At 39.2% G+C, this 18,311-nt stretch overlaps 1 protein-coding gene across 1 annotated transcript; it reads right to left on the reverse strand.

Annotated features, from left to right (window-relative positions):
* Positions 1-11,008: 11,008 nt before the first annotated feature.
* On the reverse strand, positions 11,009-11,950 carry LOC130846041 (olfactory receptor 1J4-like). Its single transcript, XM_057724002.1, has one exon. It carries the CDS (start codon positions 11,948-11,950, stop codon positions 11,009-11,011), a length of 942 nt encoding a protein of 313 aa, XP_057579985.1.
* Between the last annotated feature and the right edge of the window lie 6,361 nt (positions 11,951-18,311).

An 18,311-nucleotide genomic window follows, 5' to 3' on the forward strand; every position in this document is an offset into this window, starting at 1 on the left:
GAGTTCAGGACTTGAGGAATTTGCTTCATATTAGGATTACTTTGTGTACAGGAATCTCCAGCAGAAATTGTCATGTTATATTTTAGGTTCTGAATGTCTCCCTTAATCCAGTTTTACCTATGGCCTGAGACAGGCATTAAATGGTGCAGGGCATAGGCAGGAGTTCCTAGGAGGCCTGCTGGTCAGGCTGAAGTGCCCAGCAAGAAGCTGCAGAAGGACACTCCCGAGACCCACATCTGAGAGCTTAACCCCTGGGAAAGAGATGCCCTCTATTCCCCCAGGACCCAGGCAGAGCTGGCTGGAGAATAGGCTGCACAGTGACACTGAGGCTGATTCTAACGAGCACTTTGGGGGCTGGTGTCCTAGGAGTCTTTAAAACCCTACGAAAGACTCCTGTCTTCCTGGGTCTGAAAATGCATTCTACCCTGCAGGTGTTCCTAATGACCCGTGGCCTCAATAGACCCTAGCTTTACAAAGTCAGAAAGGTCCTGGGAGTTGGTTATTATTTTCTTTTTATCTCTACATGTTTCAAAACCTGTAGATATTTTAAGAACCCAAATGAAATTGGCACAAAAATGTTCCAAAGATTAGCAAGTCACCCTAGAGTGAGAAAGAAACATCTAAACAGAGCTCTCTAAAGTTTCAAGATCAAGTTCATTCTGGACCCAGCTTTTCCAAAAGGGGGTGTGTGATATTTTAATGTACTGTGCAATAAATCTTGATGTTAAAGGAAGAAGATTGCACCAGTGTGCATTTCCCTTTGCCATCCTCTGTCCCTTCTCCTTGGATAGAGGGATCAGGAGACAACTAGGGAGAGCAGGCTAGACCACCTGGCATTGAATTGGGTTGCTTGGCCCTGACCTCAGCATCCACTATTGCAATTTCCAGTACAAAAGCAAAGGTCAGAAAAATCAAGTTTTGTGTTTGGCACTAATATCTCTCTTTTTCTGAACCAGTTTCCTACCTCTAATTATCCCCACCCTTGCCCTCCAGTCACCCAGATACCTCATGATATTTACTGGCCATTCAGTCTGCTCTCTGCCCTGTGTCAGTAGACTCTCCTACTGATCCCTATCAAGACTCTCATTCCTGAAGCTGTCAGCTAAAGATGATAAATCCCTTAAAAGACACCCACTAAATTTGTGAATAAGGTTCATTCTTCCAGAAGACCAATTGCACTTTCAAAAGTGAAATTTTCTGACCGAATGAATCTCAAATGGATAGGAGATTCCTGAGTCCAGAAAATTTTAGGTGCAGGAATACTGCTGAATATTGTATGGTTGTATCTCATCCATTTCTCCTTTTCTCACGTTCTCAGCCTCCTCCACCCCTTATGGACTTAGAAAATAAGGGGGCTATTGTTTAGGGAGGGGTAATGTGTTGGAAGGGAAAAACGTATGTATTTTTAATAAGGTCTCCGTAAATAAAAAAGTCACTGGGGCTTACTTGCTTTCCAGAAGTTATGTGTTTCATTTCACACTTGAAAATCTATGATCAGTATTTGGTATGTTTTAATTATGAAAAAGATTTCTTTCATAAATGAAAATTTAGAGACTTTACATAATATCTAAGAATCCCATCATATCCTGTGGGATATACAAATCTTGGGTAGGCCAAAAAGTTCATTCTGGTTTTCCCATAACAGATTACAGAAAAAACCCGAACAAATGTTTTGGCCAACCCAATGTGTGTGTGTGTGTGTGTGTGTGTGTGTGTGTGTGTGTTTGTGTGTATAAGACAACTAATATTGTGAGAATGGAAATAGTCCTTTACATAGTACACAATCATAATGTAAAGACTTTTGGAAATAATCATCCCAAATTTATATTTTAGAATCCTGTTAGATATTATAATTGCATTTTAAATGATAATAATCCATGCTGTACGGAGGTAGGTGAGGGAGATACTCTCAAATGCTGCTGGTGGGGAGAGCACACACTGGCATAGACTCCCAGGGAACAAGTTCATCATTCATTTTATAAGCATTGAAATTATTTGTACCCTGTGACCCACTCTTTTACTACCAGAAATTTGATCAAGGAAATAGCAGAGAAAATATTATCAAGAATTTCTTTATAATGATATTACTCATAAGAGAAACTGAAAACACCCAAAGTTTAGGCACTGGGGCTTGGTTGGTTAAACTATGCTATGTTGATGTGATGGACAATTGTGTGGGCTTTTCAGTTATTTGATAATGTCTTCTGAACACAGAATAAAGTTAATAGGGCACTCATTGTTACTGAATCCATTATGAATTCGTTATTCATTATTCACAATGGATTAAAAAATAAAACCTTGGATTTTAAAAAAACCTTGAATCAAGTACACCAAAATATTGAGTGGCTTGCCCAAGATGACAGAATTGTGCATGGTCATTGTTTTCTTCCTTCAACATCTATTTTCAGCTTGTGTTTTCCACATTTTCGGTAATAAAATATTACTTTAATCATTAAATATTTAAATATGTTTAGACTTTTTATATCAACTTACTTTAGCCCATGCCTATGCTTTCCTTATCTGGAGTTTGCTCTGGAGATAGAATCAATCTTTCCCTTCTCTATGAGAGAATTACTAGAAAATTCCGTGCTGTCAACAAATAGATGCTAAATGAGGTTATTATATGCTCCGCCACAGAGAGAGAGGCGGAGGACTTCTTAAAGAAATTATTTCAAAAACAAAAGTATTTCTTCCTCCTGTATTAGAAATCAGTTGTGATGATTTCGTTTGGGACTGAAAGAGTTTTCTGTCTGTCAGCATGAGCATAACGGGCACCATGTTGTAATTATTCCAGGATGGAGTCTACAGTTCATTTCCTATTGTATTAATCAAGATTCTGGGTAGGGAAAAAGAAAGCACTGTTGGTATTTTAAGCAGAAATGAAGTCAACTCAGGGAATTGGGTCCTTACAAAGTCATTGAAAATGTTATAGAATCACAAGCGCTAGGATGAGTCTCCAAGAATAACCTTAAGAACAACAATAATCTGACCTACATGGAATGCTTCTGTCTCTTATGCAACTGGGAAGAAAGGGAATCAGAAGCTTGCCATTGGGACTATTGAATTCAAGAGTCTCTCAGTGCAGCTGCAACCCAGGTATCAGGAATCAACTTCAAAACTGTGTGTTGAAAAAAAAAAAAAAAAAGCTATGTGTTGGCTTCTGCTCACCTGATGACTGGATGCTGAAAAGGGTTCTCCAGCTGCCACTCCCAAATCAACTGCCTCTCAGCATCTGTGTACCCAGTGACTGGACACTGAAATTCTGATGCAGAAAAAATGCTCCATGAATATATCTGACATTAGAAAAGGCAAAAACAAAAGAACATGGAAACAAAACAAAACAACAACAACAAAAAACAAAAACCAATCATGATGCCCTCCACCTCATTTCCATATTCCACATTTCACATAAATGCATCTATTCTATACAATCCAATTTACATCCAGGACCCAATCTGTAAAGGAGTCTGGGGAAAGTATTCCTTTCGTCTTTCCAGTCTGAAGTACAGGAATGTGCCATATGACAAGATCAGAATGGAATCTGAATGCCAACTGATTATTTCTCTAACATTTATCAGTAAAACTATTGAATAATACCTTTTTTATTTCCCTAAGTTGACATGTCTGGTCTACAGTAATTTTTGGCATGGTCAAGTAGAGGAAGAGCAGTGCTAAGATACTTAGCACAGTTTTTCAGGGCATATGAGTTAATGTTGAAGATCATAAAGTACCAAGAGCACTCAAGGAAAATATAGGCAAGAAGTTGCCAGAAAAAGGGTAAAGCTTCCAATGGCCAAGCAAATGGCCATGCTCTGAGTCGGCTGCTAATAAATACATGAAAGGATGCTCAATGTCTGTTAGTCCTTAGGGAAAAGCAAATCAAAACCCCAATGAGCTACCACTCCACATCCACTAAGATGACTAAAATAAAAAGACAGACAATAACAATGATTGGTGAGAACATGGAGAAATTGGAACCTACATTGCTGGTGGGAATATGAAATGCACAGACACATTTATTCCAAATCAGAAATATATTAGATGTTTTATAATTTTTTCATTTACACAGATGAAGAAATTGGTATTCAGAGGAGATTAAGCTGGAGACCACACACTGTGGCAGGTACAGCTTGCAGCTGAGATCTGTCTTTCCCAAATACTCTTCCCTTACATCTATGTGGTGCTGAGTCTCAGAGGCAGTTTTGATCTTTTTTACCCTTAACTAAGCACAGCCTGAAGGAAGAGAACTATATAGTCCTCCCTGGGTGCTAAAGAAAATAGATTACTTAGGCTCATAACACAAACTTGTGGTCACTAAGCTGAGGAGAAATGATTTTCAGAGAGAAAGAAAATGAAGAGACTGAAAGACGCAGGCACAGAATTCAGTGGGGGAACAAATACTCCAGATGATGGAAGCTTTCTTTGTCTTTCTCCTTCCCAGTCTGGACTGAGCAGGTGTCTTCTTGAAACACACATATGCAGTCAGACAACTTCACAGGCAACTGGTCTGAGAGTGAACAGGTGAGTGAAGGGCATTGTTGTCTCTAAGAGGGATCAGTGTTCCTAAAATCAAGAAGAACCTTCGAGTCCTTCTCTGTTAAGTGAAGCAGTTGAACTCATTAACAGTGCATACTTCCCTGGAGCTATGTATAAAACCATGCAGTTTATTCTCCTGATCTGCCTTTGTTCCTACTAACAACAAAGAAAGAGGAGGAGAGAACTGAATGGGAAGTGGGGAAAGGAAAGCAGATACTTTACAAATTCCCGTGCTGCAAACGTTCTATGTCAAGGGAGGCCTGTTAGCCAAGATCTTCCAACAATTCATAAGAACTAATAAATTCCCAACATCACCTCATTTCCTCCTCTCACCAGCCCCAGGCAACCACCATTCTATTCTCTGCACCTATGACTTGGCCACTTTAAATTCCACATGTAAGTGGGATCATGCAGTATTTGTCTTTCTGAGTCTGACTTATTTCATCTAGCAGAAGGTATAAAGTTTCAGTTATGGAAGATCAGTGAGTTTTTGAGATCTAATGTACAGCAAGATGACTATAGTTAACCACAGTATTGTGTACTTGGTATTTGCTATGAAGGTGGATCTTAAGTCTTCTCACCAAACACACCAAAGTAAAGTGGTAACTGTGGGGTGGCGATGAACACTTTAATTAACTTGATTGTGGTGATCATTTCACCATGTATATGTATCAAAATATCAAACTGTACACTTTAAATATATACAATGTTTATATGTCAACTATACCTCAATAAAGCTATTTTAAAAAGAACTAATAGATCCCCACAATAAGACTAGAGACATAAGTTCTACTAGCAATGTTAATTTCTCAATCTAAGAAACAAGAGCAGTAATCATCAGCTCAGAACTCAAAATTTATATAAAGAGTTCCTAGGAAAAGAGAGAATAACTATAACAGATTGCAATTCAAGTTATGGAATATTTACTGAGTGTTTATTACATACCTGGCTCAAGATTAGGGATGTATGATCTGAGGTTTATGTGAATACATATGTCTGTTACAGAGATGAGCCAATGTCGTTGAAATAAGAAATTTTGCCCTGTGGAAGAGTTTCTCCAGGGCCCCCTTCATGTCCCTGTTCCTTAGGCTATAAATGAAAGGGTTCAGCAGGGGTGTGACCACTGTGTACATCACAGAGGCAATTATGTTTTTCTCATTGGAGGTGCTGGATTAGAGAAATATATACAGCCCAATAATTGTTACATAATACAAAGATACCACAGAGAGGTGGGAGCCACATGTGGACAAAGCTTTGCAGATCCCCTTGGTGGATGGAACCTTCAGGATGGTGCCACCTATGTGGCCAAACGAAATCCCTTGCATTCCTATGCACTAATAATGAAAGAGCAAAAAGAGAAATTAAGTAAACACTCCCATTTACCATTGCAATAAAAAGTATTAAATACCTAGGAATAAACCTGCCTAAGGAGGCAAAAGACCTGTGTGCAGAAAAATATAGGACACTGACGAAAGAAATCAAAGATGACACAAACAGATGGTGGGACATACCATGTTCTTGGATTGGAAGAATCCACATCATGAAAATGACTATCCTACCCAAAGCAACTTACAGATTCAACGCAATTCTTATCAAATTACCAATGGCATTTTTCACAGAACTAGAGCAAGAAATCTTATGATTTGTATGGAAATGCAAAAGGCCCTGAATAGTGAAAATAATCTTGAGAAGGAAAGACGGAATTGGTGGAATTAGGCTTCCTGACTTCAAACTATATTACAAGGCTACAGTGATCAAGACAGTATGGTACTGACAAAAAACAGAAACATAGATCAATGGAACAGAATAGAGAGCCCAGAGATAAACCCACGCATATATGGGCAACTTATCTTTGACAAAGGAGGCACGAGTATACAATGGAAAAAAGACAGCCTCTTCAATAAGTGGTGCTGGGAAAATTGGACTGCTACATGTAAAAGAATGAAATTAGAACACTTCCTAACACCATACACACAAAAATAAACTCAAAATGGATTAAAGACCTAAATGTAAGAACAGACCCTATAAAACTCTTACAGGAAAACATAGGCAGAATACTCTATGACATGAACCAAAACAAGATCCTTTTTGACCCATCTCCTAGAATAATGGACATAAAATCAAACATAAACAAATGGGACCTAATGAAACTTAAAACCTTTTGCACAGCAAAAGAAACCATAAACAATACAAGAAGACAACCCTCAAAATGGGAAAAACTATTTGCCAATGAAGCAACAGACAAAGGATTAATCTCCAAAATATACAAGCAGCTCAAGCAGCTTAATACCAAAAAAGCAAATAACCCAATCCACGAATGGGCAGAAGACTTAAATGGACATTTCTCCAAAGAAGACATACAGATAGCCAACAAACACATGAAAAGATGCTCAACATCACTAATCATCAGAGAAATGCAAGTCAAAGCCACAGTGAGGTATCCCCTCACACCAGTCAGAATGGCCATCATCAAAAAATCTAGAAACAATAAATGTTGGAGAGGATGTGGAGAAAAGGGAACTCTCCTGCACTGTTGGTGGGAATGTAAGTTGGTACAGCCACTATGGAAAATAGTTTGAAGGTTCTTTAAAAACTAAAAATGGAACTACCATGTGACCCAGCAATCCCACTACTGGGCGTATACCCTGAGAAAACCATAATCCAAAAAGAAACATATACCGTAATGTTCATTGCAACACTATTTACAATAGCCAGGACATGGAAACAACCTAAATGTCCATCAACAGATGAATGGATAAAGAAGATGTGGCACATATATACAATGGAATATTACTCAGCCATAAAAAGGAATGAAATGGAGCTATATGTAATGAGGTGGATAGACCTAGAGTCTGTCATACAGAGTGAAGTAAGCCAGAAAGAGAAAAACAAATACCGTATGCTAACTCATATATATGGAATCTAAAAAAATGATACTGATAAACTCAGTGACAGGGCAAGCATAAAAATGTAGATGTAGGAAACAGACTTGAGGACACGGGGTGAAGGAGGGGCAAAGGGGAAGCTGGGACAAAATGAGAGAGTAGCATTGACATGTATACACTACCAAATGTTAAATAGCTAGCTAGTGGGAAGTTCCTGCATAACATAGGGAGATAAATTCAATGATGGGTGGTGACTTAGAGGGCCAGGTTAGGGAGGGTGGGAGAGAGTCGCGGGACGGAGGGGATATGGGGATATATGTATGAATGCAGCTGATTCCCTTTGTACCTCAAAAACTGGCACAACATTTAAAGCAATTATATTCCAATAAAGTGCTTAAGAAATACAATAAAATATCAAAGTCAAAAAAATAATAATAAAAAGAAAAAAATACTCCCCTGGCCTCCCAATAACTGTGCTCAAAGACCTTCATAGCTCTCTTTTGGAGTACTTAAAACAGTTGTAAATTACACATAGCTCCGTGAGGCTCTTTAACTGGTTCCTGATCATCCTCGTTAGACCAGAGGATTCAAGATCTGGGACTTGTCTAATTACCAGCACAGAAGCAGCGCTCAGAAAATCTTTTAAATGGATAAATATATGAATCACTAGGCAATTCATATTTTAAAGTGTTCTACTTACTGTGACCAAAGCCCAATTCCAGTTGAAAACACTTGTGAATTATTTGTAATTATACCCTGAGCTTTATGTTTTCTTATTTATTGGGCTCTTTCATGTCTCACACACAGACTTGAGTTTGTGTGACTGTAACTGGATGTGTAGTGTGGGCAAGGATTCAGAGGAATTGGTGACAACAGCCAGGCTGGAGGACCAGGCACTTGGTGAGAGTAAATCCCCCTGGACAGTGGACTTTAGGGAGAAGATGAGGATTTCAGTCACTACTATGGTTCATCCAAGCAGATCTATCACCAAAAGTCAGAAAACCAGGACGGGATTGATATTTTAGGGTATAGCCATTTGGGCTGCGGCCTAGTTTGTGAACACTGGGAATAGTGCAATAGATGTGGGCAAACCAAAACTGGTCTCATCTGCATATTGCAACCCTGCATCTCTATCCAGAGCTGACTGAGCCACGGTTAGATCTCAGTTGTCAAATTCTCTCTCCCAGGAATTTGAAAGTAGGGATAGAAAATCAAGGAGACTGGGAATTGCTAATATTAAGTTCATGTGTTAGCAATGGACCCCAGGGCCATTTCTGTTCATAATTGTTCAACTCTTGATCCTGTGAGATGTCTCTGTAAACTTCTAATAAATTTCCCCTTATTTCTTTCACTATATATATATATGATGTTTTATAATGTTTTAATTTACACAAGAGAAGAAATTGATATTAAGGGGTTAAGTGAATTGTCTGAGGTCACACACTTGGCCAGTAACAGTATGCCACTGAGATCTGTCTTAATCTTCTCTTACAGCTACATGGTACTGAGCCTCAGAAGCCGTTTTGATCATGTTCATCCTTAACTAAGTACAGCCTGAAAAAAAACAACTATGTGGTCCTTCATTGGATGCAAAAGAAAATAGATTACTTGGCTCATAACGCAAACCTTGGATCACTAAACTGAGTAGAAGTAATTTTCGGGAATACAGATAATGAAAACATTGAATGAGACAGGTGCCAAATTCAGTGGGGGCAACAGAAGACTCCAGACCACAGATGCTTTCCTTGTCTTTCTTATTGCCAATCTGGACTGAGCAGGTGTCTTCTTGAAACTCACACATGGAGTCAGAAAACTCCATAGACAATTACAGTAAGTTCCCTGCATACGAACGGTTCCGTTCCGAGAGCTCGTTCACACATCCAATTTGTTCGTAAGTCCAACAAAGTTTGCCTAGGTACCCAACTAACACAATCGCTATATTGTACTGTACTGTAATAGGTGTATAATACTTTTCACACAAATAGTACATAACAAACAAAAAATAAAGCAAACATTTTTAATCTTACACTACAGCACCTTGAAAAGCAAAGTAGTACAGTACAACAGCTGGCATACAGGGGCAGGATTGAGTGAACAGGAAAGAAGACTTATTGATTGGAGGAGGGAGAGGAGGTGGGAGATGGTAGAGCTGAAGGATTGTCAACAATAGAAGAGGGAGATGGAGAGTGAGCTGCAGTTTCACTCATGCCTGATGTCGATGGCACCGGTTCTTCAGTTACTTCTTCCTCTTGTCTCTTTTTACCCTTTCTGTGAGCTGCTGCTTTTTTCACATCACCACTGCTTTAACGCTTGCCTCCCAAAATCCTGGGCTTGAAATAAAGATACTGTACTTCTGTAGTCTATACAGTACTGTACAGTAAAGTACACAAAAGCACAACCACTTGTAGAGGATGCATGCATGTGACAATGTACGCCAGACACGTGAACTAACTTCCATGATTGCACATGTTCAAATCTCTGAAAGTTCACAACTTGCAGGTTTGTATGTAGGGGACATACTGTAGTCTGAGAATGAACTGCTGGTTGAAATGCACTGTAGTTTCTTAGAGTGATCAGTGGTTCCAAAATCAAGAAGAAGCTTTAGGTCCTAAAGTGGAGGAGATGAACTCATATCTGTGGATTGTTTCTTGGAGCAATAAAGGTACTGTAGAGTTTCTTCTCCTGACCCACCATCATCACCACCACCAACAAAAACTATGAAAAGAACACTGATGGGAAATGAGGAAAGGAAAGGAAATGAGAGGAGAGGAGAGGAGAGGAGAGGAGAGGAAAGGAAAGGAAAGGAAAGGAGATATTTTACAAATTCCCAGTTCCACCTGCTTTCTATGCCAAGGGAGCTTTGTTAGCCAATATATTCCAACAGTTCATAAGACACCCCATTTCCTTCTGCCCTGCCCCTAGTAATAACCATTCTATTCTCTGCTTCCAAAAATTTGACTATTTTAGATACCACATCTTGCAGTATTTGTCTTTTTTGAGTTTGACTTATTTCACTTGGGACAATGTACAAAGGTCTAGTTATACAAGACAAATAAGTTCTTGGGAGGTCGAATGCAAGGCATGACTAGAGTTAAACATAATGTAGTGTATGCTTGATATTTATAAGTGTGGACATTAAATTACATCTTCTCAACACCCATACAAATAAAGTAAAATAGCAACTGAGCTGATGAATACATTAACATGGCTTTAGTGGTTATTTCACAATGTATACATATCAAAGCTTCAAGTTGTACACTTAAAACATACACAATGTTTATATGCCAATTTTACCTCAAAAAAGATATTTAAAGAAGAACTAACAAATTCTCAGGAAATAAGATGAGAGACATAAGTATGACCAGCTATGTAACTTCTCAATCTAATAGACAAGATCAATAATCAAGCATATCAACTCAGAATTCACAGTTTATACTAATGAATTATAAGGAAATAAGAGAGTAACTGTAATGGAATGCAAGTTACCAAATATTTACTGAGTGTTTATTCCATGCTGGGCTCAAGATTAGGGATGTAGGATCTGGGGTTTTGTGAACAGCTGTGACTGTTATAAAGATGAGCATATGTCATTGAGACAAGACTTTTGCCCTGTGGAAGAGCTTCTCCAAGGCCCCCTTCATGTCCCTGTTCCTTAGGCTATAAATAAAAGGGTTCAGCAGTGGTGTGACCACTGTGTACATCACAGAGGCAATTACATTCTGGTCACTTGAGGTGCTGGATGAGGGGAAAAAATACAGCCCAATAATTGTTCCATAATACAGACATACCACAGAGAGGTGGGAGCCACATGTGGACAAGGCTTTGCAGATCCCCTTGGTGGATGGAACCTTCAGGATGGTGGCCCCAATGCGGCCATACGAGATCAGGATGCACATTAGTGGGAGAGTAATAACTGCAACTCCTACTGTGAAAATGGCCAGCTCGTTGAGGGAAGTGTCAGAGCAGGAGAGCTTGAGCAGGGCACCAAGGTCACAGAAGAAATGGGGGATGGAGTTGTCAGCACAAAAGGACAGTTGGGTCAGGAGCAGGGTGTGACACAGGGCATTGGCACAGGAGAGAATCCAAGATACAGTTACTAGAAAGGTACACAGTCCCTGTCTCATGATGGTGGGGTAGTGGAGAGGGTGACAGATGGCCACATACCGATCATAGGCCATTGAGGTGAGCAGGAAATTGTCCAGAACAGTAAAATATATGAAAAAATACATCTGTGTTACACACCCTGCATGGGGGATGGATTGGTCCTGGGTCTGCACACTCATCAGCATCTTTGGTATGGTGACAGATGAGAAGGAGACGTCAGTGAAGGCCAGGTGGCTGAGGAAGAAGTCCATGGGGGTGTGGAGGCGAGAATCCAGCCTGATGAGCAGGAGGATGAGCAGGTTGCCCAGCACCGTGGTCAGGTACATGCCCAGAAACAGGGCGAAGAACACACCCTGCTGCTCTGGCGGGATGGGGAGCCCCAGGAGGAGGAAGTGGGACATGCTGCTCTGGTTCTCCCTCCTCATGTTTCTCTCCTGTCTGCTGGGATGAAAGGACAGTGAAAGAAGCAGAAACTAACACATTTTGATTTACAGCAGCAGATAAAAAAAGAGTCCTTTCTGCTGGTGAACATGCCAATGTCTGACTGCACTGCCCTGTTCATGCAAGAATCCTTTAAAGTGTATGGTATTATCATATAAAATGAGAGAATAGCCAAACGAGAGTTTGATATAGAAGAGAAGCTGACTTAGTGGTATTTTTCCATTATCTAGGGGAGAGGTAGCCTCTGTCATAATTTGCAGCTGTGTCTAGTCAGTGAAAAGAAAGGCACATTAGAGGGATATTAAGTTAAAATCTCCTTAATTTCTATTTTGTGTCTGTATGTTTGTAAAGAATCATAAGGTGAACTTCAAGTTGTGACATATTGAATTTCTGTAATATGACTTCAATATTCATTAATAAGTAAAGTATAGGGAGGAAGTTTCAACAACAAATACTCAAAGGAAAGTGGATCAAAAATAAATAACCAAGGGACTTCCCTGGTGGCACAGTGATTAAGAATCTGCCTGTCAATGCAGGGGACACGGGTTCCATCCCTGGTCCGGGAAGATCCCACATACTGTGGAGCAACTAAGTCCGCGAGCCACAACTACTGAGCCCAAGTGGCACAACTACTGAAGCCTGAGTGCCTAAAACCCATGATTGGCAACAAGAGAAGCCAGTGCACTGAGAAGCCCATACACCACACCAAAGATTAGCCCGCACTCACTGCAACTAGAGAAAGCCCACATGCAGCAATGAAGACCTGACATAGCCAATAAATAAGTTAATTAATTAATTTTAAAAATAAATTTAAAAAGTTTCCATTATGTATAAATGTTGAAGAAAGAAAGAAACATATCTGTTGATTGAACTCTGAGTGTCTTAGAGCTCAGTCTTGCAATACTACTGCTTTACAGAGTAAAAATATCACTGGCAGTTATATGTATTTTTACTACTACTTATATTTATCATTCTCCAATCTCCTCTTGATTCAACAAGCCCTCATGACTCCATGAATATCCTCAATCCAGAATGAAAAGAGTTGTTTCAAGCGATGTCAAAGAGAGAAGCCAGATATGTCTCCTCCCCCATCTTTAGGAACTATTAATAAGAGTGACTTAAGCAAGAACACAGAGAAGTGTTGAGCACCTATTTACACACACACACACACACACACACACACACACACACACACACACACGCTGTTGGTGAAGGATACCCAGTTCTGCTCTGAACTTTATGCTCAAGTGATCTAGCTGCCAGGAGTATGGACTGGTTTCTCACCTTTTCTAAAGGACACCTGGAGACCACATTTAGCCCACAAATTCTGTGGTCCTGAATCTCTCACCAGCATCAGAGAGAAAACTCATGAGCCTGGAGCTTACCCCTCAATTCACCAGCTTCAGAAATGGAGATGTGAAGACTATGCTCCACCCACCAGGGAGGGGACCCAAGGGGACAGGGCACAAAGCTCTTGGTTAGAGACATGCATTAAACATGTATTAATTGCTCCCTTCAGGACAGATGCCCTCAGGCAGTGGACCCTAAACTTTGATGTCCACAGAATCACCTGGGGAGCTTGTTAAAAATTCAGATCCCAGCTCCACTTCCAGTGATGCACATTCATGAGGTCTGGAGTCAGGCAATTCTAAGGCAGATGGTTCTAAGGGCAGACTTTGAGGAAACAGCGTCCTGAGGAAGAACACCAGGGTGATGCCCCATTGAGTGTGAGCCCAAAAGGAGATGTGGAAAGATCTCCTTACAGACCCTTCCTACCAGATTAATGTTTCCCCTAGTTAAGACAAAGTTTGGATTGTGAAAAGGTATTTTTCTCCACAGTTGACATTCTTTTTTGATTTGCTGCTTTTAAAATTAATTCTGCTTCATGATGAAAATCCAAATAACATAGACATGAAAACAAAGGATAAACTCAAAGTACTTCACCCTTCCATTATTCATTTTTAATCCTTCTAACATGGTTCTTACTCATAGGATTTTATGTTTACATAAGTGGGATTTATTTTATATGGCATTTTATAGCTTTCCTTTTCTATAATAATTTATTATTACTATATTATAATATTTGCATTTCTGCTTTTATGCATATCAATACATAGAATGTACACATCAATACATCAATCTACTTAAAATTTTTAAGTTTTAGTTGATCTCTTATTGAATTAACACAAAGATTCACTGTAAGACTTTATTAAAGATTACACTATGCCTTGAAACCTCTTTAGTTAGTTGTCTGATCAAGGTTACTGTAATATCTCCAAAGCATGATTTAATGGGCTCCATTGTCTTGATTCCCCAGTGCCTGAGGTTCGCTCCTTTGAAAAGAGAAGAATCTAACTTCGAAAATGCCCAGGAAAACACATGAAGAATGGAAGCCCAGGCTGAACCCCATGGAAAGAGAGGCAACAGAGCCAGATTGTCTTCATTCACCTAAGGGAGCGCCTATGTCCGAGCTTATGGAATCATATAAATGAATAATAAAAGAAAGTTGCTATAGTAATATTCCATGCATGTATCAAATATTAAAATTCTTCAAAAATTTTTGATTTCCATCTTTACACCTTGAACAGACTAGAGTTGGGGACATCACCACAGCCTTAAATTCACTCCAGATGCTGGTTACATACTATTTAGCCTTATATTTACATATAAAGTTGTTGGACTTATTGCATTTTTGATAGGACAGACATACACACAAAGACAAGATGAATAGACGAGGCTAAAAACCTGAGGCTCAAAAAAAAGAAACAAACAAGTACCTAACAAGCCAATAACAGATAAAATAAGTAATACGAACTAAATTAATCTAAAAGAAAGCAGAAAAAGAGGAAAAAGAAGCAAGAAAATCTCCCCCAAAGTCTATTTGAACTAAGTGAATTTAGCAATTGCAGCAGGATACAAAGTTAATAAACAAAATCCAAAAATCAATGGTACTTCTATATCGTAGCAGTGAGCACTGAGAATTGAAAATTTTAATATACTATTGATAACAGTATAAAAGGTAAAAAAATACACATGGAGAAATTTACCAAAACACTTGCAATACCAGTACATTAAAAAAAAAAAAAACCCACAAAACATTCACAGGTGAAATTAAAGAGGATGGAGAAAAACAGAGATATACCTTGCACATAAATTAGATGACAGTATTATTACAGAGCCAGTTCTCCCCCCAGTTGATCTATAGATCAATGCAACCAAAGTCAAAATATCAGCAGTGTACTTAATTTTATATAGAAGTGAGAGAGAAACAAAATAGCCAAAACAACTTAAAGACTTTACCTAATGTCAAAACTTTTCTTAAATCCATAGCAATGAAAATAACAATAATTGCATGAGTATAGGAATATAGATCAATGGAAGAGTGAATAATTTTGAGACAGATCAATACATATAAGGTCACTTAACATTTTACAAATGCACCAAGGCAATTTAATGTGGCAAGGATATTGTTTCAATAAATGGTGTCAGGATGATTCAATAAAAATATGTCTTAAATGAACATAGACTGTGCTGCACCACATGCAAAACATAACCTGATATGGGTCAAAAGTGCAGGAACTATAAGTATAAAACTATTTTGAAGAAAACCTTGAACAAAATCTTGGTAAACATGGGGTAGGTGACATTTTCTTAAATCGGGCACAAAAGTCATGAACTATAAAGGAAAAAAATATAATTTGGGCTTAATAAAAATAAAATGCATCTGCTCTTCAAAAGAAACTCTTAATAATATAGAAAGACAAGCTTCAGATTGGCAGAAAATATTTGCAAAACATATTTCTGATACAGACTTGAATCCAGAATATATACAGAAGACAAGCAACCCAATTACTTGAAAAAGTATGTGCAAAAGATTTGAACAAATATTTCACCAAGATACATAGCAATCAGCACATATAAAGACACTCAACATCATTAGTCATTAGATAAATGGAAATCAAAACCACAATGAGATAGTACAACAGACCCATTAGAATGGCTGAAATTCAGATGACTGGCAGTACCTAGTGGTAGCGAGAATGTTAGAAATTAGAACTCTCATACATTGCCGGCAGTAAAACTCGTATATATGTCAGTGCTATTCTCTCACTTTGTCACAGCTTCCCCTTCCCCAAAAACATTTTTTAATGAGGGAATACAAAGCTTGTTGACAGATGCACAAAGTGTATTGAAAAGCAAGGAAATTATGTCCCAAAATGATGTATTTGTCTTTTCTAAAACTTAATTAAAATAAATTCTACAGCCAGAGTGCGGACAATTCTTGACTCACCCTCGTACATCATAATGGATTAAAAATTGTGGTATATTTATGTGATGGAATTCTAAACAGAATGAGAATAAGTAAATCAAATATACACTAAACATTGACAAGTCTCGCAAACAAAATAAACAAATTTGGCGAACAAAATAAATCCGACAAAACTGATGAAGTGATCTACATTAAATTGAAGAAGTTCTGTTCCTCAAAAGCCATCCTAATTGCACTTGATGAGGAGAATACCACACAGAAGGCTTAGAATATTGGTCAAGATACGTGGGCTAAGACCATGTCAAGTCCAAATGAGGAACTAGATGATGCCTGGACCTTTCACCCAAGTTCTTCCCTCTGAGTCACAGATGTAAAACAATAGGGCAATAGTAGCAAGCCCAGAGCAGTGCCTCCCGAGGGGATGGATGAGAGGAACACTCTCTGAGAGTCTGCAAGTAGAACAGGAATCCCACTGGGAAACAGCTGTGCCCCTCTTACCTTTCGGGATTCAGAGACAATTAGCCTCTGTTCCCACTAATGAGATCTCTGGGGCCTCCAAACCTGGAAAATATTCCCAGCACGAGTCCCCTCAGGCCCTCCCAGTTCCATCCACTTATCGTGACTGCAGAAATCTACCCCACAGTTGCCTACAACACCGGGTTTTATTTCCATCATCCAAGAAGAGGCCGAGTCTCCAGATGGGGCTGTGACATGACTTTGCCATTGTCCAAGGAGAAAGCATGTAGAGTGCAGAACCCCACTGCTGAGTAACATCTGAGGTTCGTTGAGATCAGCTGGGTAAGTGCTGAATCAGATAGACCAAAGTTCAAGTCTGGGTTTCACTGCTTACCAGCTGCCTCATCAGGGACAAGTAGCTTCACCTCTTTACATCTCAGTTTCTTTATCTGAAAAACAGAGAGTTAATCTAATAAGATAGTGAAAATACAGTGAGAAAAATAAAATACTTTTAGCACAATGTCTGGCAGGATAAGTCAATACTTGTTATTCTTGCTATTGTTGTTGCTGTGATCTTTGAGATATTTTGTAATTTACCCACAGCTCACAGATGACAGAGACAGGGTTGATGCTCAGGTCTGTTTTACCCCATAGTCTACACTCTTGAGCACTAAGTCATTCTGCCTCTTGGTGGGTAGTGGGTGGGGAGGGGACAAGAAAGACTCAAGAGAATGACATTAAACTGGAACATCAGAAAGCAGCTACTCTGTGTCTCTCTGGAATGCTGCACCTCTTGACCGCTCTTTTCTCCAAGTTTGTCCCAAGCATCTCTCTGCAGATATATCTCTGTTTCTGTTCCTCTGTAACAAAGATTTCTGCATGGCTCCCGGCCAGGATGCTACCTCTTATTCTCACTCTACAGGAACTTACCTCTTCAGAGTCCAAAACTAATGGCTCAGCTCTCCATATCACTAACTTAGTTTTGAAAAGACAACTCATCTGACTCAGTTTGACTCATCCGACCCACGGTTCAGTCACCTGTGGCCAGAGAGCCTGGGTCATATTTCGTGCAGCTCACCGTTTGCTTACTGTCCTCCAGCCACACTGGTCTTCCTCTACCGACCAGGCCCCTTCCGTCCTCCAGACCTTCACATATGCTGGAAAGTTCTCACCCTTACTCTTCTTTCTTCTACTCCTGATGTAGCTAGTTGCTACTTCAGGTGCCACATTGTATCTAACTTTCTCAAAGAAGTTTTCCCTGAACTCTTATCTAAATTAGATTCTCCAATTATACATTCTCAGTGTTACCACTATATCTCTCCTTTTCATACTAACCAGAGTTTCTGACTATGTACTTACTTGCTTATATGTTTGTTGTCAGTCTCTCCAGTCAGCCTGTAAGTGCAGAGATTGTGCCTGTTTTGATTAACTTTAAATATCTTGTGCCCAGAGGCCTTCCTGGTGTAAGGCAGGCATTCAGTAAATATTTAAATAGATGAAAAATTACACACATGGCTCCCTAGACCCAATGTGGAAGCATTCTAAAGGATGGATCTACTCCACATGGTTACATTCCCAAAGTAGGTGACAAATATCTATAGTACCTATGAGAAAATAAA

The sequence above is a fragment of the Hippopotamus amphibius genome, chromosome 2, assembly GCF_030028045.1.
Source record: "Hippopotamus amphibius kiboko isolate mHipAmp2 chromosome 2, mHipAmp2.hap2, whole genome shotgun sequence".
Taxonomy (NCBI): domain Eukaryota; kingdom Metazoa; phylum Chordata; class Mammalia; order Artiodactyla; family Hippopotamidae; genus Hippopotamus; species Hippopotamus amphibius.